At 38.7% G+C, this 25,032-nt stretch overlaps 2 protein-coding genes across 4 annotated transcripts; both read left to right on the top strand.

The window, feature by feature from the left end:
- Nucleotides 1–734: 734 nt before the first annotated feature.
- Nucleotides 735–5,556, top strand: dhx58 (DEXH (Asp-Glu-X-His) box polypeptide 58). Its single transcript, XM_026166282.2, has 12 exons — nucleotides 735–1,008; nucleotides 1,163–1,392; nucleotides 1,487–1,691; nucleotides 1,767–1,957; nucleotides 2,046–2,159; nucleotides 2,556–2,688; nucleotides 2,814–2,999; nucleotides 3,124–3,374; nucleotides 3,485–3,796; nucleotides 3,892–4,082; nucleotides 4,170–4,263; nucleotides 4,358–5,556. Exons 2-12 carry the CDS (start codon nucleotides 1,216–1,218, stop codon nucleotides 4,541–4,543), a joined length of 2,040 nt encoding a protein of 679 aa, XP_026022067.2. The 5' UTR covers nucleotides 735–1,008; nucleotides 1,163–1,215; the 3' UTR covers nucleotides 4,544–5,556.
- Nucleotides 5,557–8,009: 2,453 nt separating this feature from the next.
- LOC145428518 (ATP-dependent RNA helicase DHX58-like) lies at nucleotides 8,010–14,565 on the top strand. 3 transcript variants are annotated; one of them, XM_080300775.1, is made up of 13 exons: nucleotides 8,010–8,157; nucleotides 9,283–9,441; nucleotides 9,556–9,785; nucleotides 9,899–10,103; nucleotides 10,179–10,369; nucleotides 10,458–10,571; nucleotides 11,547–11,679; nucleotides 11,806–11,991; nucleotides 12,082–12,332; nucleotides 12,445–12,756; nucleotides 12,841–13,001; nucleotides 13,116–13,209; nucleotides 13,295–14,565. In XM_080300775.1, the coding sequence occupies exons 3-13, from the start codon at nucleotides 9,609–9,611 to the stop codon at nucleotides 13,475–13,477; spliced, it is 2,007 nt and encodes a 668-aa protein (XP_080156901.1). In that variant the 5' UTR covers nucleotides 8,010–8,157; nucleotides 9,283–9,441; nucleotides 9,556–9,608; the 3' UTR covers nucleotides 13,478–14,565. The 3 variants fall into 3 exon arrangements, with proteins under 3 accessions (XP_080156901.1, XP_080156900.1, XP_080156899.1); XM_080300774.1 differs by having other exon boundaries at nucleotides 8,011–8,157; nucleotides 9,336–9,441; nucleotides 12,841–13,028; XM_080300773.1 differs by having other exon boundaries at nucleotides 8,026–8,157; nucleotides 9,285–9,441; nucleotides 12,841–13,028.
- The last annotated feature ends 10,467 nt before the right edge of the window (nucleotides 14,566–25,032 follow it).

Genomic DNA, 25,032 nt, shown 5'->3' with positions numbered 1-25,032 from the left:
CTTCTCTCATCCGAGAGGCTTCTTCAGTTCTAAACAGCCAGTCCAAAAAAACCATGCATGGTGTAATATAGAAGAGCCACCTCGACTCAGTGGTACATCTGCAGCTAAAGGTTAAAGGTCACTCTCTTAAGAATGCCAATGTTCGCAATTTGAATTGAGAAGATGACAATGGTTTCAAAGTGGAGTAAAAGAGGCCATAGCTGAACAGAGTGGGTGGCTTATTCCACCTTCAGTGCAGTTCTGAGATCCCTTCCAAGGTGCCTTAACCCCGATTCACACCTTGCGTCACGTTACCTTAGGTCACATGATACGGCGAGGCCTATCACCCTCTTAAGGGACAACCACTATTAAGGTTTACATACCTGAGATTCTCCGCCGTTTGGTTTTAGAACTGAAGAAGCCACTTTCTTTCCAAGCTCCTTTGAAAAAAGGGCAACTATGGTTTTAGTTTTTGGTTTTGGTTATTCTTACTTGTGAGTTTATATGTTTTCAGATGGCACAACTTTTTTGATGGTGACTTAAGCTGTACCCAAGCTCTGTAACGCAGCCAAATACTGTTGAAGCTCTTTTCTTGCCAGAGGGCAGAAAACAAGTGAATGAGTACATGTAAAAAATCCCCATGCCTTTTTTAAAGACTAATTCTGACAAGCTGTGTCTGGAAAACAAAACTACAAACAATGAATACGTTAAGTTAGGGAATTACCTTGACTAATAAATAAATAAATCGATTTCTAAGCAGTACCTTGGGTGTGGCTTTTCTTAGAAGAACCTACTTTATTTTAGTGAAGCTCATTCTTCCCTTGTCACTGCATAATGATCACCTGCTGCCGTTCTTCAAGAGACTCCCTCGTGAGGCCCACTGTTCTGAGAACATAGAGGTTTCGTTTTCCAATTTCCACGTGACACAGCCTGTCCAAACAGAGTTTAAAACCTCACCAACTTGCAGTGCCTGGTGACAGCGGAAGAGGAAAGAAGCAGAACAACACAGAGCTCTGTCAGCACTGACTGGTGAGTTAAAATTACATTTTCTTCATATATAAATGATATCAAGTGTTTCTATTCACTATGCTTCTCAGAATGCTTGCTTGTTTTGTCACCAGCTTTAGTCCTACAGACGTTTAAGCCTTCAAATTGCAATGTGGTGTCCATTTCTTTTCTACAGTATCTGAAATCTATGCCATTCTAAAGTATTATTGGACAAAAAGACACTGGAAAATGTCAGATTTTGGACTATATACCTACCAGCAGGAAGTGGTTGAAAGGGCTCTTAAACGAGAGAACATCATAATATGGTTACCGACGGGAGGTGGAAAGACCCGCGCTGCAGTGTATGTGGCCAAAAAACACCTGGAGACCACACCAAATGCTAAAGTGATGGTTCTCGTAAACAAGGTACCTAAAACAGAAAAAGGGCAATAAAAACCATCGTAAAACTGGTATAAGAAGATGACTTCATATAATGTTTTTGATGTGTTCTATTATTCAGGTTCATCTTGTTGACCAACACTACAACAAAGAGTTTGAGCCTCACCTGGGTCTACGCTATGCTGTTAGGAAAGTGAGCGGAGAGAGTGATGAAAAGGACTTTTTTGGGTTAGTGGTGCAAGAGTCAGATGTGGTCATCTGCACAGCACAGATCTTGTACAATGCTCTGATTAACAAGGAGGAAGCAAGACATGTCGAGCTCTCAGGTGAGTCAAAGTGAGCTTAAACACGTCTGATTATGCTGTTATGCTGAAATGAACTGACTTGAGGATTTTCTACAGATATTACTCTGCTGATAATTGATGAGTGCCACCATACTCACAAGGAGTCTGTCTACAACAAAGTAATGAGACTTTATGTGGAGAAGAAGCTGAAGGGAGAAAAACCACTGCCACAGATCTTGGGCCTCACAGCATCCCCAGGGACAGGAGGCGCAAAGACCCTGGAAAAGGCTGTGGAGCATGTACTGGAGGTCAGGGATTCATTTTTTATTTGAGCTTTTTATATAATTTATCTCTATTTAATTAGCTGGCTTTGCTTGAAAATGCTCCTCCTTTCAGATTTGTGCCAACTTGGATTCAGCCATAGTTTCAACTAAACAGTATGCTCCTGAACTGAAGGAAGTGGTGCCCAGACCCAGAAAAACCTTCAACATTGTCAACATGAGAGATAGAGTAAGCAGATATTAAAAAAAAACAAAAAACTGATGGATTTTGAAAAACTGCATTTTCTTGTAACATGAACAAATGCACTGAGAGACTAATGGGTAAAAGCCTCATCTACTAGTTCACCTCAGAAAAGACCACAAATACTTTTATTGCCACTCCCAAGACTAGTGTTAATTTAATTCCACCTTGGAAAAATGCTAATATAAGAGTCAAATATATCTGTAGTAGCAGAATCTAAAATAAAGATTTTCAAAAATTTCCTTTTAATTTTGCCTGTGCTTAAAGGGCTCTTGGGTGTCACATCACTGACTGACTGTCTGAGGCATTTTTTGCCCTGGGATGACAGCCACCTGGCAAAAATTGGGACCTGCTAGTAACCACAAATACATGTTTTTCTTTGAGGATCCTTTTGGTGATCATCTGAAGTCAATGATGACGATTATCCACGGTTACATGGATATTCCTCCAGACTTCAAACTGAGAGAGTGTGGAACACAAGAATATGAAGCAGATGTGGTGGTTCTGGAACAGCGAGGTAAGACCGTAGCATTTAATCCTTCTGCTGATGGCAGCGGTAAATACAACGGATTTTGTGAGAGTTAAGGTAATCAGTATTTAAATAAAATAATACTGCTGTTTGTATCTGTCCTCTTTGACCAGGAGTACGAGACAACAACAGACTGCTTGCACAATGTGCGTTACACCTCAGGCAGTACAATGATGCCCTCCTCATCAATGACACCTTGAGGATGATTGATGCTTATCGTTCCCTAGAGGAGTATTACTCCACAAAGAGCACCAAGGCCATTGATGGGACAGACTTCTTCTTGTTGGGACTTTTTGAAGGTGAAAATCCTAACATTTTCATTACTTGCTGTTATGTGTTAATACCATAACTTTATTTTGTAGCTCATAATGCAACGTTTGATGATTTCAGCCAATAAAAATATTACTATTTTGTGGCACACAGAGAATCAGGTGGAGCTAAGGAACCTTGCTATGGATTCTCGCTTTGAGAACCCAAAGATGGATGAACTTCAACGCACTCTGTTACAACAGTTTGGGTCAGGTGTCCCATCAAGAGGAATTCTCTTCAGTAAAACTCGCAAAAGCACCCACTGCCTGAAAGACTGGGTCCTCAAAAACAGGGCATTGAAAGATGCTGGCATCAAGGCAGACATCCTCACTGGTGCTGGTAATGGCATCACCTACATGACACAGGTATGATGATATACAGTCTTCACCGATAAGCTTTGAGTCAGTCACATTCAGTAACATCTCTATGGACATTTCTGCATGTTTCCATGCTTTTATTTGCATATTTCTTATAGAATGAACAGGCAGAAACAATCAGGAGTTTCCGTATGGGTTCTCTGAACCTCCTGATCTCCACCAGTGTGGCCGAAGAAGGTCTTGATATACCTGAATGCAACCTGGTGGTGCGCTACGGACTCCTTACTAATGAGATCGCCCAGCAGCAGGCAAGTGGACGTGCACGAGCAAAAAACAGTCAGTATGCAGTCGTAGCCCAAGCAGGCGGGCGTGAACATCGCAGAGAGCGCATCAATGAATATCTGGAGGAGCTGACTGGTAAAGCCATTGACCGTGTGCAACGTATGAGTCACCACGAGTTTTATTTAAAGGTGATGTTTAAGGACACTACCGAGCCATAACTTACTGCTCTCACTCTCACTGCCCAGTGTTACTAACATTATCATCCATTCCTCTGTGATTCCAGTTAAGTGAGCTTCAACAAAAGGCAATTATTTCTAGTAAAATTGAAGAAAGCTGCAAAATGGAGAAGAGGAGGAGTAATACTGCTTCCAATATCCAGTTCTTGTGTCGAAACTGTTTTACCCCTGTGGCTTCTGGCAGTGACATTCAACTTGTTGACAATACGCAATATGTCAACGTCAGCCCTGACTTTAAGTGAGTTAAAGATGTTCTGATCTAAGAGTTAAAGCAGAAGTATGTTGAGACCAAATAAAAATATCTTTGCTTCTTGTTTGTCCTCAGGAATCACTACAAAGCTGCAGAGCGGGTGATTCTAGAAAGGAGCTTTGAGGACTGGGAGCCTGGGTGTAGAATCAGATGCAAAAAATGCGACAAGGTACAGTGAACTCACTGTTTAATACTGTATCTAAATAGATCCACAGTTCATGCTCATGTTGGAATCTGACTGTTATTCTTATACACATTCACAGGAATGGGGATTCGAGATAAAATACAAAAAGCATGTCTTAATGCCAAATCTAGCCATTAAGAACTTTGCCCTGGAAACCCCCAAAGGCAGGATAACAGTAAAGAAATGGAAAGATGTACCTTTCACTGTTGAGGACTTTGACTATGAAGAGTACTGCCAGGAAAACTTCCCTGACCTCTTTGATTGAGCCACAAACCAGAAAGCTCTGTGTGGTTTTCTTCTGCACTTTACTTGATTTTGAGACTCCAGTTTCTTTTAGAACACCATACTGTTGTATGGTTGGATGTTTGCATGAACACAGACTTGAAAAATTCACTCCACATATGCTCGGTCATTGTTCCATGGTGCCTGAGGCAGCTAAAAACCTTAGTGCATCAGTCATGTTTATAATTAGCAATTAGTGAATGCTTCGTTTATGCCCAGTGCCTGAGTTCATTTGCGTTCTTCTATAACATGACCCTTAAACATCATGAATATGTGACATGCCATCAAGAGGAGATTAATTAACATGAACTGTTTTAGCTATTTTAAAATGTGTTCAGATGTAATGCTGTTGATGTGTGTATGAAGTTTGACATTGTGGACAATTTCTGTAACTAAATCAGATGTTTTATGAGAGCCTAATCTTAAGAATTATCATTGTTCACTAACAGATGAAATCATCCTTTTTATTTTTTCTATATTGTAGCATATAATTTTTTTAACTAAATCTAAATTTGATTAATTTAAACAAATGCTCCTTTTGAAATGATTGATTTTTCATAAGTTTGCCTTTATTAATCAGTAGGTGTCAGTCTTGGATAGCACAAGAAATGTTTTCGTAAAGCCAGGATTAAAGCTTTCCACGAGGATTTTCACATTGAAAGATGTGGATGTAATGGAAATGTCTGAATCTGCAGATAATGTGGAAATATACTGAGAATGAATGACTTGCAGGCCACAGTCAAACATGACAGACCCATGAGCAAGGCATTTAATCCCCAACTGTTTCTATAAATTATGGTATTATCCACGTCAGGAGCACGGTTGTGCAGCCTTCTGATGTGTCTAGGCAACCACTGTAAAAGAGATGTGCATTCAGTTGACTGAATAGACACACGTTATTTGCTGGGATGAGGATATAAAAATATATATTTCTGTTTATATCTCTGTATAAAACTGTTACATAAAAACATTTTTTAAAAAAAGGATATGTGAAAATGCTGACTTCAGAGACTTTAATGTAATGTTTTAACACCTGGGGATGCACCCTCAGTATTACTGGATCAATACATAGTTATGTATTTTAACTGTTGTGGTTTAACACCATATAACTGATCTACATTAGAGATATGATTATTTCAAATTGCAATTTGTCACACTGGAGTAAGGCATACATGTTTTACAATTATAAAGTCTGTTTAAAGCAGACTTATTCCCAAGGATAAGTCAAAAAATATATATTTTGCTGTGATCTGGCCACGGATGAGGCATTTAACCTTCAATAAGCAGTGGGATAGTATCAGGTCTGAACACTGAATCTTTATTAGATCTATTTTAGAGCTTAAGTTTAGATGTAATTTATTACTGAGTTGTAAAATAAATCTATAAACTCATTAATTCAAATTATTACTGATTGTCTGCAGCTCTCTTGACTTATTTGCAACACCAGTGCTGGCTTTAGCTGTAAATATTCTTTATACATCTTTATTTGACTGACTCCTAGTGTCTCTGAACTAGGCATCTGTCAAATCTGTCATTTTTGTGCAGAAGAAGTGTAAAATGATCCATCAAATGCTTTATTTCCTCTGAGTGCACACAGAGCCCTAAGCAGAAAGCCTGGCTTAACTAAGACAGAAAGCCTGGCTATGTCAAACTTCTCTAGCTGAAGATGATGACAAGTTATTATTTAATGCAATCCACAATTTAGGTTTGTCTTGTTGGCCAATCCTGAAGAAAAGAGTTTGAGAGCAAAGAGCTGGACCAAGTCAGTGGAGAGACCAATAAGAAGCATTTCTTTGTGTTACTGGTGCAGACGTCAGAGCCTTTCATCTGCACAGCACAGCTCTTATACAATGCTCTGACTAACAAGGAGGTATTAAGACATGTTGTGCTCTCAGGTCAGTGAACGTCAACATTTCTAACATTTTGGGAACTGGGCGCCTGGATGTAGAATCAGATATAGTAATTTAAACAGGGCACAGACTTTAATACTGTGTTTAATAATACTATAATAATAATACTATAATTTAATAATACTTTAAACACTAGTGTCAAATTGGGCTGCACGATTTGTCGACATAATCGATGACGTCGACTATAAAAATTTGTAGACGCAGAATTATACTGTCTACTAATAAATATGTTTTTGTAATACAAGGTATACTACACTGCAGTACACTACAGGAAGACTGCGATCAAGTGAGCCCTGGCGCCAGCTGCACCTATACAATCCTGTTGCACTTTTCATACACATATTACGGTATGGGTGCCGACTGGGTTAGAAACAGTCTTCTGAATACTTGCATTTTTCACTATTTTACTTCTTAATCCACTTCGAGATTTGAAATATTAGCTATATATATATATATTTATATGATATACATTAATATATAATTATTACACTACACGTTAAAAATAATAAAAAGAATTACAAATTCGGTAAGAGTTGACAATACATTTGTCTTCTCACTATACTGTATATTTTTGTTCAACCTGACCTTATCCCCAACTAAACTGCTGTGCTGTATTTTTGATATTGTGTATTTTTTTAATTCTATAACAAGAAAATTGTTAAAGGTGACGTGAATATTTCACTGGATTCTATGGTGTGTTCACACCGCAAAAAAGTTTGGGCAACCTTGTTAATAGCCATTATTTTCCCGTATAAATCGTTGGTTGTTACAATAAAAAATGTCAGTTAAATATATCATATAGGAGACACACAGCGATATTTGAGAAGTGAAAAGAAGTTTACTGGATTTACAAAAAGTGTGCAATAATTGTTTAAAGAAAATTTAAGCAGGTGCATAAATTTGGGCACCACAAAAAAAGAAATGAAGTAAATATTTAGTGTATATTGATGTGTGTGTCTCCTATATGATGTATGGGGGGGCCTTTTTCTGGACGTGCTTCCCATCCAGAGCTCCACAGCAGAGAGGGAAGTTCCAGCGCTCCTGGAATCCTTGTGTGATGGACCGCCAGTCTCCAGGTGAAGGCACAGACATTGTATTGATCGTGCCACATACCGAAGAGTTATTGTACACTTTTACAGACATAACAATAGGAATGATTTCCTGACGTGTACTTCATGGCTGAAAGGTTTAATCAGTTAGAGGGAGAAGAAGCTATGCTGCTTTACAAAGGTGGAATGAAGCAGGTGTGATGGGGTGTCTATAATGGAGAACTGTTTGTTCAGTGACCTCTGACCTTCGCCCACCAGTGCTGCTTCTAACCTTGCAGATGAATTTGCTCTTCCTTTTGGCATCTCTGTCACTGATGATGCCCATACTTGTACACAGCACCAGCTGCTGGTCCTGCAGTCTAAAATGAGAACGGACTCGCGTACTTGAGAATTGAGAAAAGGAAAAATGCAAGTATCCAGAAGCGCTTCTAAGCCAGTCGGCACCCGTACCGTAATATACGGAAGAAAAGTGCAATACGATTGTAGGTGCGGCTGGCGGTGCGGCTAGCTTGACCTGACTTCGTGTGTGAGGGCTCACTTGACCGCAGTTACAGGAAGCACCCTGGAGCTGTGACGTCAACTCTGAATGAGTCAGTTTGAGAGAGCTAGTGCGTTGCGTTGACCGTGTTTATGTTAAGGTTTGTACAGTAATTCCATGTTAATGCTTGTACAGTAATGTTTATGTTCATGTTTATGTTAGCTTACCGGAAACTTCTCAGGATATGCTAGCTAATCACCTGAGCAGGTGAGATACCCTAGAACAGGTTTGCCTACAGGAAGCGAAGATAAGAGTTATTGAAATACTCGTTGACTAATCAAAGAAAAATTGGCAGATTAGTCGACTACCAAAATAGTCTTCTGTTGCAGCCCTAGTACAAATAGATCCATAGTTAGGGATTGTGTTGTTCTTATGTAAATACACAGGAATAGGATAACGTACAAGAAGACCCTATCCACAGTGACTATGTATTTTTCTTTGGAGATTCAGGGTGGAAGGAAAACATTGAAAGAGAAATAAATATTTGTTAACATCATGACGTTCTCACAATTGAGACCCCTGTAAGGGAGGAAAGGGGGTTTTCTTTTGCAATCTACTGGAGTTTGTGAGCCTATTTTCATTAAGAAAATGCAAGTTAATCATTTTGCAGCTGGACGTTTGAATGAACCCAGACCACGGCCATTGTATCATCCCCTTTGCATGTTGTTGTAAGGAGTTCTTCACTTTCCTCTCAAGTCCAGCACAGAAGCAAATGATAAAACCATCTCCTGCTGTAACATGAACCTTAACCATCGTGTACACTTTATGTAATCAAAAAGATGAACTTCCATGAACCATTGTAGTCATTTTAAAGTGCACTTAGATGTAATACTACAAATTAGTTTACAAAAATATGATATTGTGCATACATTGATTATCTCAAATTTAGATGTTTCATTTGAGCTCAGTCTTTAGAAAATGTCATTGTCAACTAACAGCTGAAATTAGTTTTTTATGGTTTAGATCTATAAACATTTAGACTACATTGTAAAGATGAAGAATTTGACTGTAACACAATGAAAGGAAACTGAAACCAAATACTGCTGAAGCTCTTTTGCCAGAGGGTAGAGATCAAGTTACGTGAGCTGACATTAAAACAGACAAGGGGATTTTTTTTTTTTGCAACACTAACAAGCTGTTTGTTACATGAGGAAAGCAAAACTAAAAACAATAGGCAGTGCGAGTTAAGAGTAGATATTTTAGTAATCACCTTCTGTTCATCCAGAGACTCCCTCATGAGGGCCAACTTTCTGAGTTCAGATAAGTTTCATTTTCCAGTTTCCACGTGACATGGGCAGTCCAAACAAAATTGAAAACATCACCAGCTTGCAACTGTCTTGTGACGGCTGAAAAAGAGACAAAACTACACAGAGCTTCGTCACTGGTGAGTTCAGAAGGCTGACTTTCTTTCTGTTTGTTTTGTCACTAGCTTTGCTCCAGCAGACTTTTAAGGCTAAGAGTTTGAAGTCACAACTGGGTGTCCATTTCTCTTCTACAGTATCTGTATTCTATGCCACGCAAAAATATTACTGAACAAAAGGGCACTGCGAAATGGCAGATTTTGGACTGCATAACTACCAGCAGGAAGTGGTTGAAAGGGCTCTTAAAGGAGAGAACATCATAATATGGTTACCGACGGGAGGTGGAAAGACCCGCGCTGCAGTGTATGTGGCCAAAAAACACCTGGAGACCACACCAAATGCTAAAGTGATCGTTCTCGTAAACAAGGTACCTAAAGTAGAAAGAGGGGATTTAATTTTTAAGACAAAAAAAAACTATTATACACCTGCTGTGACTAAAGGTGACTAAATATAATGTTTTTGATGTGCTCTATAATTCAGGTTCATCTTGTTGACCAACACTACAACAAAGAGTTTGAGCCTCACCTGGGTGGTACCTTCATTATTAAGAAAGTCAGTGGAGAGAATAAGGAAAAGGACTTTTTTGGGTTAGTGGTGAAGCAGTCACAAGTAGTCATCTGCACAGCGCAGATCTTGTACAACGCTCTGATTAACAAAGAGGAAGCAAGACATGTTGAGCTCTCAGGTGAGTCAAAGTGAGCTTAAACATGTCTGATTATGCTTTTATGCTGAAATGAACTGACTTGAGGATTTTCTACAGATATTACTCTGCTGATAATTGATGAGTGCCACCATACTCACAAGGAGGAAGCCTACAACAAAGTAATGAGACTCTATGTGGAGAAAAAGTTGAAGGGAGAAAAACCACTGCCACAGATCTTGGGCCTCACAGCATCTCCAGGAACAGGAGGCGCAAAGGCCCTGGACAAGGCTGTGGAGCATGTACTGGAGGTCAGGGATTCATTTTTTATTTGAGCTTTTTATATAATTTATCTCTATTTAATTAGCTGGCTTTGCTTGAAAATGCTCCTCCTTTCAGATTTGTGCCAACTTGGACTCAGTCATAGTTTCAGCTAAAGAATATGCATCTGAACTGAAGGAAGTGGTGCCCAAACCCAGAAAAAGCTTCAAAATTGTAAAAGAAAGACTTAAAGTAAGCATATTTTTATACCTGTTTTTATTTATTTGAAATACGAAAATTACAATTTTCTTGTATTTATAAAAACAACACGTTGTTGCTGTTATTGTTGTTGTTGTTGTTGTTGTTGTTTTTGTGACAGTAGCACTAGAAGCAGGTTTTCATTTGCTGTAATAAAAAAGAAATTGCCAGATATGGGATAAATATTTCGTATCCTTCTATAAAGTTTATGTTTTTCCCTTATTATCTTTGTTTCTATTCCCATTCCTAACATCACCTCTTGGCATGAAACACAAACAGAGCACTTGTTAACCTTGTTGATCTTATATGAAAATTGCAAGATAACTCTAAATTTGAATGTTTTTGTATGTATTCTTTACTTGCTCATTTAGAAAAAAAATGATGGTAAAGTTTTCTAGTGCACATCTAAAGAAAAAAAAAAGAAATAATCTATCAGATCTTCCAGTGTTTTAGTGACAGAGCTTTACCACTTTCCCTTTCTTTGTGAAATAATTCACTGTGCTGCTTGTAAACCTGTTTGTGTTTTTGACTGCTCACATGTTGCCAACAACATGCCTTTCCCATGAAAATGCTTTTACATTGGGAAACTCAGGTTTGACTTAATGGCCTGTTTAACACATTTGCTTTACCACTGACGTTAGTTAGTGAAACCAGTTAAGCTATCATGGGTATGCTGAACTTGCATTGTAGCAGAGACCCTTAGCTATCACACACATATTAAGTTTAGATATCTTAAACAAATCATGGAAAAATACTAAACTAAGAAGCAAATGCACATTTTAATATATAATAAAAAATAACCCTGTAGTATCAGACTGTAAACATTTTTTTATATTTAATATAATATTATGTTATTGGCTGAAGCAGTTGCTGTCCCAGAGGTATCATACAAATGCTGGCCTCAGGACAACAACCACTTGTTGAAAAACAGTATCTGCTAGTAAACACAAACACGTGTTTTTCTTTGAGGATCCGTTTCGTGATCATCTGATATCGATGATGAACAGCATCCACAGTCACATGAACCTTCCCCCAGACTTCAGACTTAAAGAGTGCGGAACACAAGAATATGAGGCAGATGTGGTGAATCTAGAGCACCGAGGTACAGACTTAGTTTTTAACCTTGTAACGTGATTTTGTTTTGAGCATATTTTTTCATAGAATTAATTAGAGTAAGTAAATCTTTAGATGAAACAATGCTTCTGCTTACATCTGTTTCTTTGACCAGGCGTACAGGAGAAAAACAGGCTGCTTGCACAATGTGCGTTACACCTAAGGCAATATAATGATGCCCTCCTCATCAATGACACCTTACGGATGATTGATGCTTATCGCTCCTTAGAGGAGTATTACTCCAAAAAGAGAACCAATCCCATTGATGGGACAGACACCTTCCTGTTGGAACTTTTTGAAGGTGAGAGTCCTCATATTTTCATTATAATCCACATTTTCATGGTTTCAGCAAATATAACCATCACTTGCGTCACTATTTTGTGGCACACAGAGAATCAGGTGGAGCTAAAGAACCTTGCTATGGATTCTCGCTTTGATAACCCAAAGATGGATGAACTTCAGAGCACTCTGTTACAACAGTTTGGGTCAGGTGTCCCATCAAGGGCAATCATCTTCAGTAAAACTCGTAAAAGCACCCACTGCCTGAAAGACTGGGTCCTCAAAAACAGGGCATTGCAGGAAGCTGGCATCAAGGCAGACATCCTCATCGGCGCTGGTAATGGCAACACCTACATGACACAGGTATGATGATATACAGTCTTCGCCTATAAGCTTTGAGTCAGTCACATTCAGTAACATCTCTATGGACATTTCTGCATGTTTCCATGCTTTTTTATTTGCATATTTCTTATAGAATGGACAGGCAGAAACAATCAGGAATTTCCGTATGGGTTCTCTGAACCTCCTGATCTCTACCAGTGTGGCCGAAGAAGGTCTTGATATACCTGAATGCAACCTGGTGGTGCGCTACGGACTCCTTACTAATGAGATCGCCCAGCAGCAGGCCAGTGGACGTGCACGAGCAGAAAACAGTGAGTATGCAGTCGTAGCCCAAGCAGGCGGGCGTGAACATCGCAGAGAGCGCATCAATGAATATCTGGAGGAGCTGACTGGACAAGCCATTGACCGTGTGCAAACTATGACCCCTCAAGACTTTTGCACAAAGGTGAGCGTATATACTCTACCAGTCCTTAATACATTTCACAGCCCCGTGGTATTAACATCACCTTCCATTCTTCCTTGTCTCCAGATTACTCAGCTTCAAGAGATGGTAGTCACTTGCACCAAAATTGAACAGAGGCGCCAAGCAGAGAAGAGGAGTCGTAACACTGCTTCCAGTATCCAGCTCTTGTGTCGAAGCTGTTTTACCCCTGTGGCTTCTGGCAGTGACATCAAGCTAGTTGAGAACATGTACGTCAACGTCAACCCTGACTTTAAGTGAGTTAAATATGTTCTGATCTAAGAGTTAACGCAAAAGCATGTTGGGGACAAAGTAAAATATCTTTTCTTTTGGTTTGTCCTCAGGAAACACTATACATTTGGAGACCAACTGACTCTAAAAAGAAGCTTTGAGGACTGGGAGCCTGGGTGTACAATCGGCTGTAAAATATGCAGCGAGGTACCCTCTTCAAATAAAAACAAAACATAATGTTACGTTCATGCTCGTGTTGGATTCTGAGTGTTGTTCTTGTGTAAATTTACAGAAATGGGGAAATGAAATAAAGTACAAGAAGTGTGCCATACTGCCAAATCTAGCCATTAAGAACTTTGTTCTGGAGAGCCCTGGTCAAGAGCGGCTCCCAGTGAAGAAGTGGAAGGATGTACCTTTCACTGTTGAGGAGTTCAACTTTAAAGAGTACTGCCAGGAAAATTTCTTGCTCGATTAAGACATCAATAAGAGAGCTCTGTGTGGGTTTTCCTATTCTCGAGTTTCTTTTCACAGATTTGCTCCACAGATGTTAAGTCTTTGTTCTGCGAGCCCTGCGTGCCAAAACCTTTAATGCACCAATCATGCTTGTAATTATTTGCATTTGTTTTGTACATTCACATCTCAAGTCAAGTACAGAAGCAAAGAACATGAACCATGAGCATTTGACATGTCATTAAGAAAAGATTCATTTTACATGAATTTTTAGCTATTTTACAATTAGTTTAGATGTAATATTACCAATGTGTGTTTGAATTATGTAAGTGGGAGTACAGTGATCATCTGACATTTATATAAATACTTATCCTAATGTTAAGAAATTGTCTACTAAGTCTAAATCCCTTTTTGTGTGTTTAATATGAATTAATGTTACATTAATTAATATCAAATAAAATCAGACATGTCTTTTGAAATGATTAATTTTGACTTTATTAGCCAGTAGGTGTCACTGTTGGATAGCCAATGTTCACAATCTGCAAAACGCTACAGTTCTCATCTGCCCTCATTACTGCTAACAAATGGTGTGACTAAAGCCAGGATTGAAGCTTTCCATGTGGATTTTCACACTAAAAAATTGGCCCTCTATGGCCCGGGGCTCTGATGTAATAGAAGTGAGTCTGAATACATGGATAAAGTAAAGATAAGGCTGAGAAAGAATGAATGTATGACTCTACTCACAGTCAAACTTGTCAAAACCCTTGAGCAAGGCATTCATTCCCCAAATGTTTCAGTGAAGTTTCTCATTAGCGACTACATTGAGATGGTATAGTCTCCTGATGTATGTGTGGAGCATAGCAAAGCAAATATTGTGCACTCTTTTCAGTCAACTGATGTACAAGAAAAAGCATTATATGAAAAGGTGGTACTTAAAAACACCGTCCTCAAAGACCGTCTGTTTACATATTTAAACTATAACCTGAATGCTGCCATGAAATGTTTTGACTGTTTCAGATCACCATGCTTCTTCTGCATCGCTAGATCAATATGTGCTAATGCATTTCAGCTTGGATCATTTAATATCAAATAAACAGGGGAAGTGATTTATTATACTTGCAAATTTTCATTTAAACATACAGAATTCAAAAAATACATTTAGTTGCATAATGTCTTTACCAGTTTTTCAGAACCCTCACATTTTGGCAGCACTCAGAATGCAGACCTAGACAGCTAGACTTGGAGTTTCGTTAAGCTCCTGTGTTTACATACACAAATCAAACTCCACATACATAAGCAGCACTTTGTGTTTTATATAGAACAGTTTGCAAAACAAACCCATAAACTGAAACTAAAGAGACTGGTGGGGAAACTATAAATTTAAAAGCTGGAAAACATATTGGACAGATTCATGTCCGATGTGACCCATAAATTATCTTTGTGTGTCTCTCCACAAGATTAGGTCAACCTCATGGTGTCACACGCGGCATAATCCTTTCAAATCTGGCAGCGAGCTGGAGTCTGTAGTCCTGCCATGGACATAATCACACTAAAAACAGGCTCTGTTCCGTCTCATTCCCGACTCCGATTCAGGCGGGCACAGAGGAGACGTACAGTCAGTATATGATTTACTCTGATCAGGCTCTGGCTCTATAATCAGCACTGATTACTTCCTTTTACTTCCCAGCTCAACACCCCATGCATCTTAATTGCAATTAGGTGTCTTCTGAAATTAAAGCAAGTTGGAGTAGTTGAGCAATGAATGATTACATAGGTAGGTGTACATACACAGAGATTACATACACAAATGCAGTGTAGATTTGTTTGTACGATATAGGGAATCCTTTAAGACACACAATAGAATCATTAGTTTTTATGGCATACACATCTGTAAGTACAAGCAAGACAGAACGTATCCTCGTGTTTTGAAAGCGGCACTGGGAACATTCTGTCTTTTGAGACATTGGAGACATGGAAACTCACAGTCTGCGTTGGAGCTGAACTGTAATGTGAATTTTAATTAGACAAGTTCACCAACAGAACATGCTTGTTTTCACATCAGCGTGGGTTTAGCCTTTTTTGAACAAGATTTAATTTTTCAACAATATTAAGAGTTGCAGTGATTTTGTCATGCATAATAATAATAATGATGGGCATTTATTATTTACATTTTGTGTGCACACTTCCCCCCCAGATCTATGTTTAATTATCCATGTAACTGTGTGAGCCAACGTTGTCCCCTTGTTTTGTTTTGTTTTCAAAATTCAAATAATGATTAATCTAGGAAAAAATGGTGGTACTAGTAGATGAAAATTAAAAGATGGGGGCTCAGTGTTCACCCTCTTGGTGAGAAGGAAGAGATTTGTCTTACAGGCAGCCAGGTAATATGAATCTTGAGTGCCTCCTTCAATTTGACTGAGGATCAATTTGACCTAATTAGCAACTTGTAATGGTAGCTAGGTGACCTGGCCACCTCCGCTTATTAGCCAAGAAACTAACACAGCTGGCTGGATTCTTTTTAAGCTACGAAGGACAGTCAACCATACTGATGCTTCTGCAAACTGTGGTGCACTGCTCTGTTCCTTTCTTCTGATTCAGCTGCATGTTGTAAGTGTTTTTTAATTTAGCCTAATTACAAATTGGCATCTCTTTTTTTTCAACCACAAAATGAGCTTTTTTCATTTAATGCTTATCAGCCTGTTGGTATTACTTGCATTTCATTATGACATACTGACCTTGTTCTTTCCAGGCGCTGGCTTCTTAAGGTTGCTCTGAGTGCGGATGAATAGCCTCTCAGGGGCGGACAAACTTGTAGATGCTCTGTAGCAATTGAGTACACATGTCTCATCTGGTTAAAGTTCAGCTTAATTTCTCAATTACTTTATTTTTCTGTGCAATAGCGAAATGTATTTTGAGGAGAATTATTATTATTATTATAAATTCTGCTATTCAGCAGTTGATTTTTAAGCCTCTGCTTCAATATGAATGGAATCTTTAAAGTGCATCAGTTGCTTGATGGGTCGGTTTTCTGCCTGCACAGCTTTTAGACTAGTGCCAAACTGGTCTAAACAACCAATACATTCATGATGTCAACGGTTCAACACAATAGTGTTTTTTTCCTGTGTAGCTGTCAGACATACTCACTCCAGGACTCTCACACAGGACACAGACAGACACAAATATCTCCTAGGGTAAAGTGAAGCTGTCACCGAGATGGGCTTTTCCTCGGGGCCAGCCTACTTGTCAGGCAGCCACTCTTGCCACCTGAGAGGTTGCTGTGTTGCTTGTCGACCTTCTTGTAGAGGTGATAGGACTTCACTGTCCCTATTCTCATGGCAACATAACGGCTCGGGTTACCTTTACTGACAAGCTCGGCCTTGAGATTTTCAGTGTCTGTCTGTATTTTGTCTTATTTGTAGTTCAGGTCAGTGCATTGCAGTCCACTTTGCTGGATTCTTTTGATTTGGAGGGAGTGTGGGTGTTAAATTTTATGCACAACTACAATTTCGACGCATTCAATTTGTTTAACACCCAGATGCTTCTGTTTTTGTGGACATGAAAGCAATTATACTGTGCACAGAGTACATCTTTGTTGTTGCATTTCTTCTTTGATTGAGGATGTAGCTCTCTGAAGTGGACTAGTGTCCGTGCCAGAGCCACGACTTAACCAGCCTATTTCATGCTTTATTATGGAGCAGCTTAAAAGAGGTGCTTGTCTTTACTGTCTGCCTCTTTCTGCCTGAGCTTTTGTCTGCTCCTCGCTGTCTTGTTTCTTTCTTCTGCTTTCCTTGTGATAGAACTGCCTGCTTGATTACTAGAATCTCAAAGATGAACTCCCCATAAGTGCTTCATCAGGACCTTTGATGCCCCTAAACTCTGCAGATGGTTCAGCTGTTTTACTGGCAAAAAATAAACTCTTAAAAAGACAAAACAAGCACAGCTGCCTTTTGGTCCATAAAGCAGGATATCAAAGCAGCAGCAAAATTACTCGAGAGTTATGAAATGTTATATAATTACTGATTACACTGTATGTAGACCTAGTTGTGGTCAGATTTTTTATAAACACTCAACCTGGCCGCAAATGTCACGGTATAGTTTTGAGCTTTTAGAAGAAAAGAGAATATCTGTTTTGTATTTATAAACTTTAACATATATAATTAAATTAAATGCAATCTTCATCACAAAAACAATATAAAGCTATAAACTATATAAATACTTATAACATACAATCTGAAATTGCACACACCGTTTATGGCACGGAGCACATTCATGTGGATATTGTTATTGCAGCATTTAATGCTTCTACAGCTCCAGCATAAAAACCTTTTAACGAATTCTTTGAACTGTTTTTCCAGAGCGGAATGATTGTACTACACATATCTTTTAATGGGGACCACAAGTTTCCTATTCAATACTATCCTATCCATTTCCTATTCAATACTTGGTCAACATTATACATATACTACTTTGTGGATTAGATAAAATTCATATTAAACACAAATTTGTGCACCGAATTCCTTTTCCCCCACTCATTAGTACTGTAAAACTATTCCTCGCCGGAAGAAGAACAGTTCACAGAAATCACTAAAAGCCCAAATTGCTGTGATATCCACTGAGTGTATGTAGACCTCTGACCACAACTGTATACTTGTAGATTTAGACTCAAATAAATATGTCGTTCTGTCCCTTTTTCTTTTGCCTCTGCTGCAGTTTATGTCTCACTAATCCTTGTTATTAATCCACGTTGAGTCGCTTTGACTCATTCAGACTAGTGAAGATTATTGCGGATTCATATGAAAGCACACTGTGGGTTTTTTTTTGTTTTTCTCTTTTGTTTTGTTTCTTTTTACTCATGTCTATGCTGATGATTGCAGGATGATTGAGTGTGGTCCTGTTTAAATGTGTACAAAAATGTATTTCTTTGGGGGTGATGAAGGATGAAAGGGCTAATTGAATATTTTAATTTGAACGCCTTTAACTATAACAAAATATTGGTTCCATATTAAATGAGTCCAGTGGGAAAATGAATGACTATTAGTTAATTGTTGAAATATTTAAAAGCAAAGAATCCTTCAGAGACTCACTTTTTACATTTTTAATATTGTCTTGGTTGAGCCCTGTGTTTGTGTAATATATGTTTCGATTTCCAGTGAGTCAGAGACATGTTTGCCCTCTAAAAAACAATATATTTTTCCACCATTTTTGAATCTTCATTAACTGAATTATTTGATGATTAATCAAATAAATAACAAGGGGATATTCAGTTGTATAATAATAAATTATAATTGCTACCTAGAGCCTTACTTTCTATCATGTTATTAATTCATCAAGTAAAAAACAAGCAGTTTCTCAAATATGACTTTTTTCCCCTCGTGATGTAATCTGGTTTTGTCATTTTTGATTCAACGTCTTGTGCTTTCAGATTGATTGTTCTACAACAAATGGCAATTTGACAATAATTTATGGTATCGTATGGTATTCCAGTGGTTCATTAATTTCTAAGAAAATATTTAGAACATTGATCATCTAAATTGGCTGTTGCAGAAACAACCAATTTGCAGATGTTGTGTCTCAATGTAGTTTCTCAGTATTTCTAAATGTTTGTTTATTTCTTATTATATGAGGCCTAAATATGCACACAGACACATTATGTGCAGATGCGTAGAACTGAAAAAAACATTTATACAAACCAGTCTTTATTATGAAGATGCCTGGGCTCAGATAAGCAGCGAGAAAACAATGACAAAAAAGCAAAACCAACACAAAAAACTGCCTGAAAAGTCTTGCAGAAAACTATGCATGTGACAGAAAGAGGCAGAAAATGTACAATAATATAGAGAGATTCCAATTAAGGTAGAAAAAAAGAGCTATATGAATACCTGCATAGAGTATAGAAAAGTCAGGGGTTGAATTAGTCAGGAGGAACGGCAGCATATGTCCTCAAGATGAAAAACGAACTGAAAGTGAAGTCATTCATCATCTGTAACCTTGCCAAGACACGGGACAAGCTCTGATGGGAATAATCTGATATGAACCGAATGAGACAACACAACATGCTTACAGGGATGGCTTATAAACACTTTTCAAGTCCCCAAGCAGTGCAATCAAAGCTATGGAAAAACCTTGTTTCTGTGTGCAAGTATAGCCACAGATAAGTACAGGGCTCATGTAGCATAAAAGGATTTCTACAGATTTACTCTGGCGAATTGAGGTATTGATCCCTTTCTTCCATCTGAGACAGTCAAGGGAGAGAGGATACTTCTGCAAATCTTAGACTGGTTTATTTGAATTGTTCTCGTTTCCAGAGTGACTTACTGTAACTGCAGGGTAAGACGCTAGAATTATTGAAGGGGCAGAAGCAGAAGATAAAGTGAGCAATGTAAGGAACTGTTCAGTTTTTAGTACTATAAAACTAAGATGCTGTCCAAAATCACATAGAAGTTATTTTAAAGAAACTTATTGCAAATGTTTAACAGTAAATCTGAGACTTTTATCTTTGCAAACTGCTTTCTATGCAAGAAAAGAAAGGTGGTGGGTTTAGCATTGCTACTTGCATGACGGCAGTATGTAAATAATGGAATCAGTCGCAGACAAAATGTAACAGGCATTTTGAATGAGCATCATTAATGACAGCATCATCATCATCACCACCAATAACAGCGACAACAAGAGCAAAATAATAAATGGAACCATTGATCATGCTCGGAGTGCTGCAGGTCATGGGCTGCAGCTTTGCTTAATAGAAGCACTACATTAACTGATAGCGAGTTTTGACAGATCCAATTAGAATGAGTTCCACACCTCTGCCCTGCCCTCAAAGTAACCCTGACACAAGCAGCTATACGGCAGCGTGGCATCCACGGTGCTACAGCTTGGCCACAGCCTCACTGGTCTCTAATATTCCTTATGGTTAACTCAGGGAATTATTTAGGAACGATCCATATGATTAGCAACATCATAAAAGCATTGATTGTTTTGCTTTTTCTTGGATTTGACTATCACAGTAATAACATACTATCCCCAGAGCATGAATGAATGTAGTACCATGCGTTTTCTACTATTGGAAAATAAATTTTCCATGCTGAATGCTTTTCATGCTGCCACCACACCCCAATTTCCCCACATCCCTCAAAATGTCTATTCCTGTCTTTGGTGAAGCCGCTTTTCTTTCTTCTGTCCACAAATGTCCAAATGATAGGTTTTGTGTCTAAGGAGAAGAGGGAGTCATGCTTCACAAGATGGAGCACAGCAAAACATCTGATTCCTGCCAAGGAGTGGAAACAAAGCAGGCTCATTTTTGCAAAGTCTATTCTTTTGTCCTCATCTAAGGCCTGTTTTCTTTGTGTACCCTTCACTCTGCCTTCAGCCGCTGTCCTCCCTCTCATTTATTTCAGTGAAACAACGCACTTGTCAATCTTTTCTCTTTCAATAGCTAATGGTCTAGCTATCCTTCCCTGCCCAACAGTCAAGCCAATTAATTCGATCAAGCTGTTGAAAGTCATTTTCAGTCACGGCGGGAAGGGGGGCACTGCTAGACTGACAGTGCTGACTCAATATACCCATTGTTATGAGAAGAGCAACACTGAGTAAACCGAGGTAAATTTGCCTGAATGGATCCTGAAGTCATTTTATATATGTACTGTTCAATTATGGGGTTTTTTGTGCATTATTTCACTGTTATTTCCAGTCGTACAATACAATAGAATACAATACCATAATGTGTGTACATGCATGTGTACTTTTGCACTCACATCCGGAGTATAACATGTGGTTAGGCTGTGGCATGAATCATGTCTTGTCAGAGGGAATACATATGAGACCATGAAAAACGATACTTTCAGCTTGTATGGCCTTGACATTGATGTAAAGGCATATTGTCTGTTTTCACATATCATATCTCGCTTCTATTCCTTATACTTTTAAAAAAAAAAAATAGTAATGGATCGTGGCCTCTGGAAATGATTTCCACTCTTCAGCTGTCTAAACAGTTTTTATTTGACTTTCTTAAAAAGAAGCCTCGGAGAAAAACGGAACCTTGGTTGCAAGTGGATTGAAAGATGATGAGTTGTTCAAATGCTATTGAATAGGACTTGTGAGTGAATTTTTTTTCTTTTTTTGCTGATGTGAGCTATAAAACCCGTCATGCAGGCCTTTGATGTAGCTCTCCATTGTCTTGCAGAGCTGCAGGAAATTGAAAACGAAGATCAGGAGAGTGTTAGTGAAGGGGAGAAGAGGAGGAGGACGGGACTGACGTGCAGCCCGTCAGGGTTTTCTGGGACACAGCACACGGAAATGAACTAGCCTTGCATGACCCTACTCTCAAAGTGTGAGGATGTGCGGGGCAGAAAAGCAAGAACATTTGTTTTAGAGAACACGAGAGATCAAATAAGTGATTATATTTATTCAGTAAAACACTCAGGGCACAAATCCAGTTTAATATTTCTGTGACATCCTCTCCATCCCACGCATCCTCTCACTACTGCATCCAAAGCTCTATTTTAATTCAGGGAAAACACTAAACCTTTGAGAACTACTGCACTTGCTCAGCCTTAAAAGAGCATTTGTCCCTTGAGTGTTAAGAGTAAAATTTTAATGGAACCAAGATTTGATTTGCAACTTTTTGCGGCTTGGAGGAGAGAGAGGGGTTTCTTTTCACTGCTTGTCATTTTCTTCACTGTAAGTGCTTTCTCTATGTCTGTCAATGAAAAGTGCTGATAAATTATAATGACAGTACAAAATGATTTTAGGCAAGGTTTAAAAGTCCATTTCTTTTCTTTTGTGAGTTCTGGAAAGTTATTTTAGCATGTTCTTTCAACACTGCCGTTGCACGTTTGTGATTATATCAGAATATTTAATCCCATTTTGAGGATTTAATTAGTAAAGTTTGTCAATAGAATTTCTCATGTAAAGTGCTGTTGAAGAGGGGATTCGAATGCATGAACAATGAAAATGTGCAAAAACAAAACAGCAGTTCAAAGTTGAGTGGAAGAAGCATGAGGCAGATATGCAATGGATAAACGCTCGGCTGTCACTTCCGCTCACCAGCCCTCCTCAACTGTCACTGCAATATAAAAAGAGTCACAATCAATCAGGTGTCCCTAGCACACCTGTTCACTCCGCCTCCACGCCGCCCCGGGAGCTCACTGTGCCACGCCTCCTCTGCAGCGGGCCAGAGACCACACCTACGCCACAACAGGTAATGCAAATGAGGGGGGGGGGAGGCTAAGAAATACAGGAAGTAGTAACAAGACAGGTGATGAAAAACCACAAGAAAGAAACATGAAAAAAAAATAAAAACACAAAAACTGACACTAAACCTGATGACACAGATGGAAAAACGGTTGTTGTTTCAGATTGTTTAAATATAGAACAAGGGTTAAATGCCTACAGAAGACAATGGAAACACTCTGTTATATCAAAATGACTGGCAATAAAGGAGGACCGTTATTTCCCCCCCTCACTATTCTATTCAGGTATTGGAGAAGGAGGTGCGAAGTGAGATGTGGAACGTGGCAGGTCAGACCTGGGAAAGTGGGTTTGCTCTGGCGGGAAATGGCTATTTACGTAGCTGAAAATGGAGTGGGCCTTTCTGACATTTTCATAGCCCTGCAGGCATGAGTAACCTTCAGTGCAAAACAGAACGATTAGAGAAAAGGGAGGGGGAGATGGAGAGGGAGACGCAGAGTGTGAGGTGGGGCAGAAATCAGGGGAACCGATTGCATGGGAGAGTTAAAAAATGATTGGAAACTGAGTTTGGTAGAACGGTGCAGGCAAGGGAAATAAACATGGACAGAAAGTATTTGGAGGTCATGGAAAAGTGTGAAAGGAGAGCACAAATATTGACAAGTAGAAAATAAAGAGGATGCTGGAGCGTAATACAACACAAGGTCAACAAAATGCATCAGTGTGTTGTATAGACTTTATTCTTGTAGTTGTAACAGCTTTACACCCTGTTGTGCCATTTAAACATCACTGTCAGATAAGTGACTGATGTCATATGGTAGCATTTTAGTTTTTAAAGACATCAAATATAAAGGACCACATTTACTAAGAAGAGCAAATTAGCTTTGTGCACAAGTGCAGCACAAATGGGTCAGAATCAATCAGATCTAATCTACTAGAAAAAATAATATCCTAGAAATGTAGATTTGATTTCTCTCTGGGCACAGCATGGCAATTCTAATAGCTGGAGAATAAAAGGAGAATTGATGTGTTGTCATATCAAAGCAAACTCTTCTGTCAGAAATCAATGTTGACTGTAAGATACCTCAGAGGTTGAGGAAGCCATTCTCTGGATGAACCTGAAATCTGACCTGCAGAATGTGTAAAAGAACCCAAAATAATGTTTGCCATCAGATCTTGATTGAATGTCACTGACTTTACTAACCGCAGCTATCACAACCATATTAGAGGAAAAAATTGTTTTTTTTAGTATTAAATAATTATTTTTCAGTAAATAGCCTACGACAAACCTCGGTAAATGTGTTTGCAAGATTTATTTAAATGCTCTTCTTTCCATTTATCAATGCCTTGCTTTAATAAATGGCAGCAAATATATTTTTAATGCAAAAAGAAGATGTTTTAGCCTACTGTTAAGTCTATCCCAAAGTCTTTGTTTCTCTGCTACTGTCTGCAATTATGTGCAATCATGGGTGCAGTCTCCTATGCATATTTCATTGTGACAAACTCAAAAAGAAAAACTCTATCACGCTGACTAGACAAGCAGTTAAGAACATGGATGGATGGAAGAGTAAGTCATATTAAAAGGTTTCTTTTTCCTCTTTATCTAGCTATGTACCTGTACATGTTCCTCAAGCAGCAACATCAGATGATCTGCCAAGGTGCTCGCCTACTACTGAGAGTATCATGGTCAACCGTGTGGTAGAGCTGAAATGGGCAAAGTTTTCTTTGGCCTGTTCATGGCTTAGCTTAAGTGAGATTGTCTGTGGATTACTAGGTGGGTCTAATGTACTTAAACTAAATTTAAAACTGAAATGTTGACCTGATGATTGTATTAGATTCATCTTTGGACCCAAATGTTCAAACTGAATTGCAGGGCATTCTATCCAACACCTTTAATTAGACTTTTAGGTGCTAGTGGAAATGTCACTTGATAATCGCTGTGATTTAGATGAATCTAATCTGAACAAAAATCTAACAAGAAATAAAAATCTGGGAAAAAAAACAGGAGTTCTTGCCTATCTGCTAGACTACTGCACAGAAGGCTACCTTTCTGTTTATATCTGCAGTTTCTACTGGGTTGGACGTAGATGACTGTGGGAAAGGGAAAACAAGCCCACACCAATACACAGATATAAAAAAGGGAGTTAAACCATACACCAAATGAAACAAGGCCTCAGAGAAACATTTTTAGAAGGTTCAGGAGAAACTGGGGGAGAAAATAATTTCCATGTGGCTGTGTAGCCAAATGAGGACTGATTATATCAGTAGGTGCTCCTGATAGACCCTGATTATGAGCAACCTCATTTCCTACAAATGACTCCATTGCAGAGAAGCGCAGAGTGCTAGAATATATTATTTTTCTTTAATGCACTGTCTTTCTTTCAGAGAATAACAATG

The sequence above is a fragment of the Astatotilapia calliptera genome, chromosome 4 (genome assembly GCF_964374335.1).
Source record: "Astatotilapia calliptera chromosome 4, fAstCal68.1, whole genome shotgun sequence".
Taxonomy (NCBI): domain Eukaryota; kingdom Metazoa; phylum Chordata; class Actinopteri; order Cichliformes; family Cichlidae; genus Astatotilapia; species Astatotilapia calliptera.
The sequence above is the reverse complement of the archived record's forward strand: the minus strand, read 5'-3'. Positions and strand labels throughout refer to the sequence as shown.

Bases quoted from the DNA above. Each gene is read 5' to 3' on its own strand.
- dhx58 (XM_026166282.2), top strand. From the start codon at position 1,216: ATGTCAGATTTTGGACTATATACCTACCAGCAGGAAGTGGTTGAAAGG. The intron at 3,000-3,123 runs GTGAAAATCCTA...TGTGGCACACAG, and splicing joins CTTGTTGGGACTTTTTGAAG to AGAATCAGGTGGAGCTAAGG. The intron at 4,083-4,169 runs GTGAGTTAAAGA...GTTTGTCCTCAG, and splicing joins AACGTCAGCCCTGACTTTAA to GAATCACTACAAAGCTGCAG.
- LOC145428518 (XM_080300774.1), top strand. From the start codon at position 9,609: ATGGCAGATTTTGGACTGCATAACTACCAGCAGGAAGTGGTTGAAAGG. The intron at 12,757-12,840 runs GTGAGCGTATAT...CCTTGTCTCCAG, and splicing joins CTCAAGACTTTTGCACAAAG to ATTACTCAGCTTCAAGAGAT. The intron at 13,029-13,115 runs GTGAGTTAAATA...GTTTGTCCTCAG, and splicing joins AACGTCAACCCTGACTTTAA to GAAACACTATACATTTGGAG.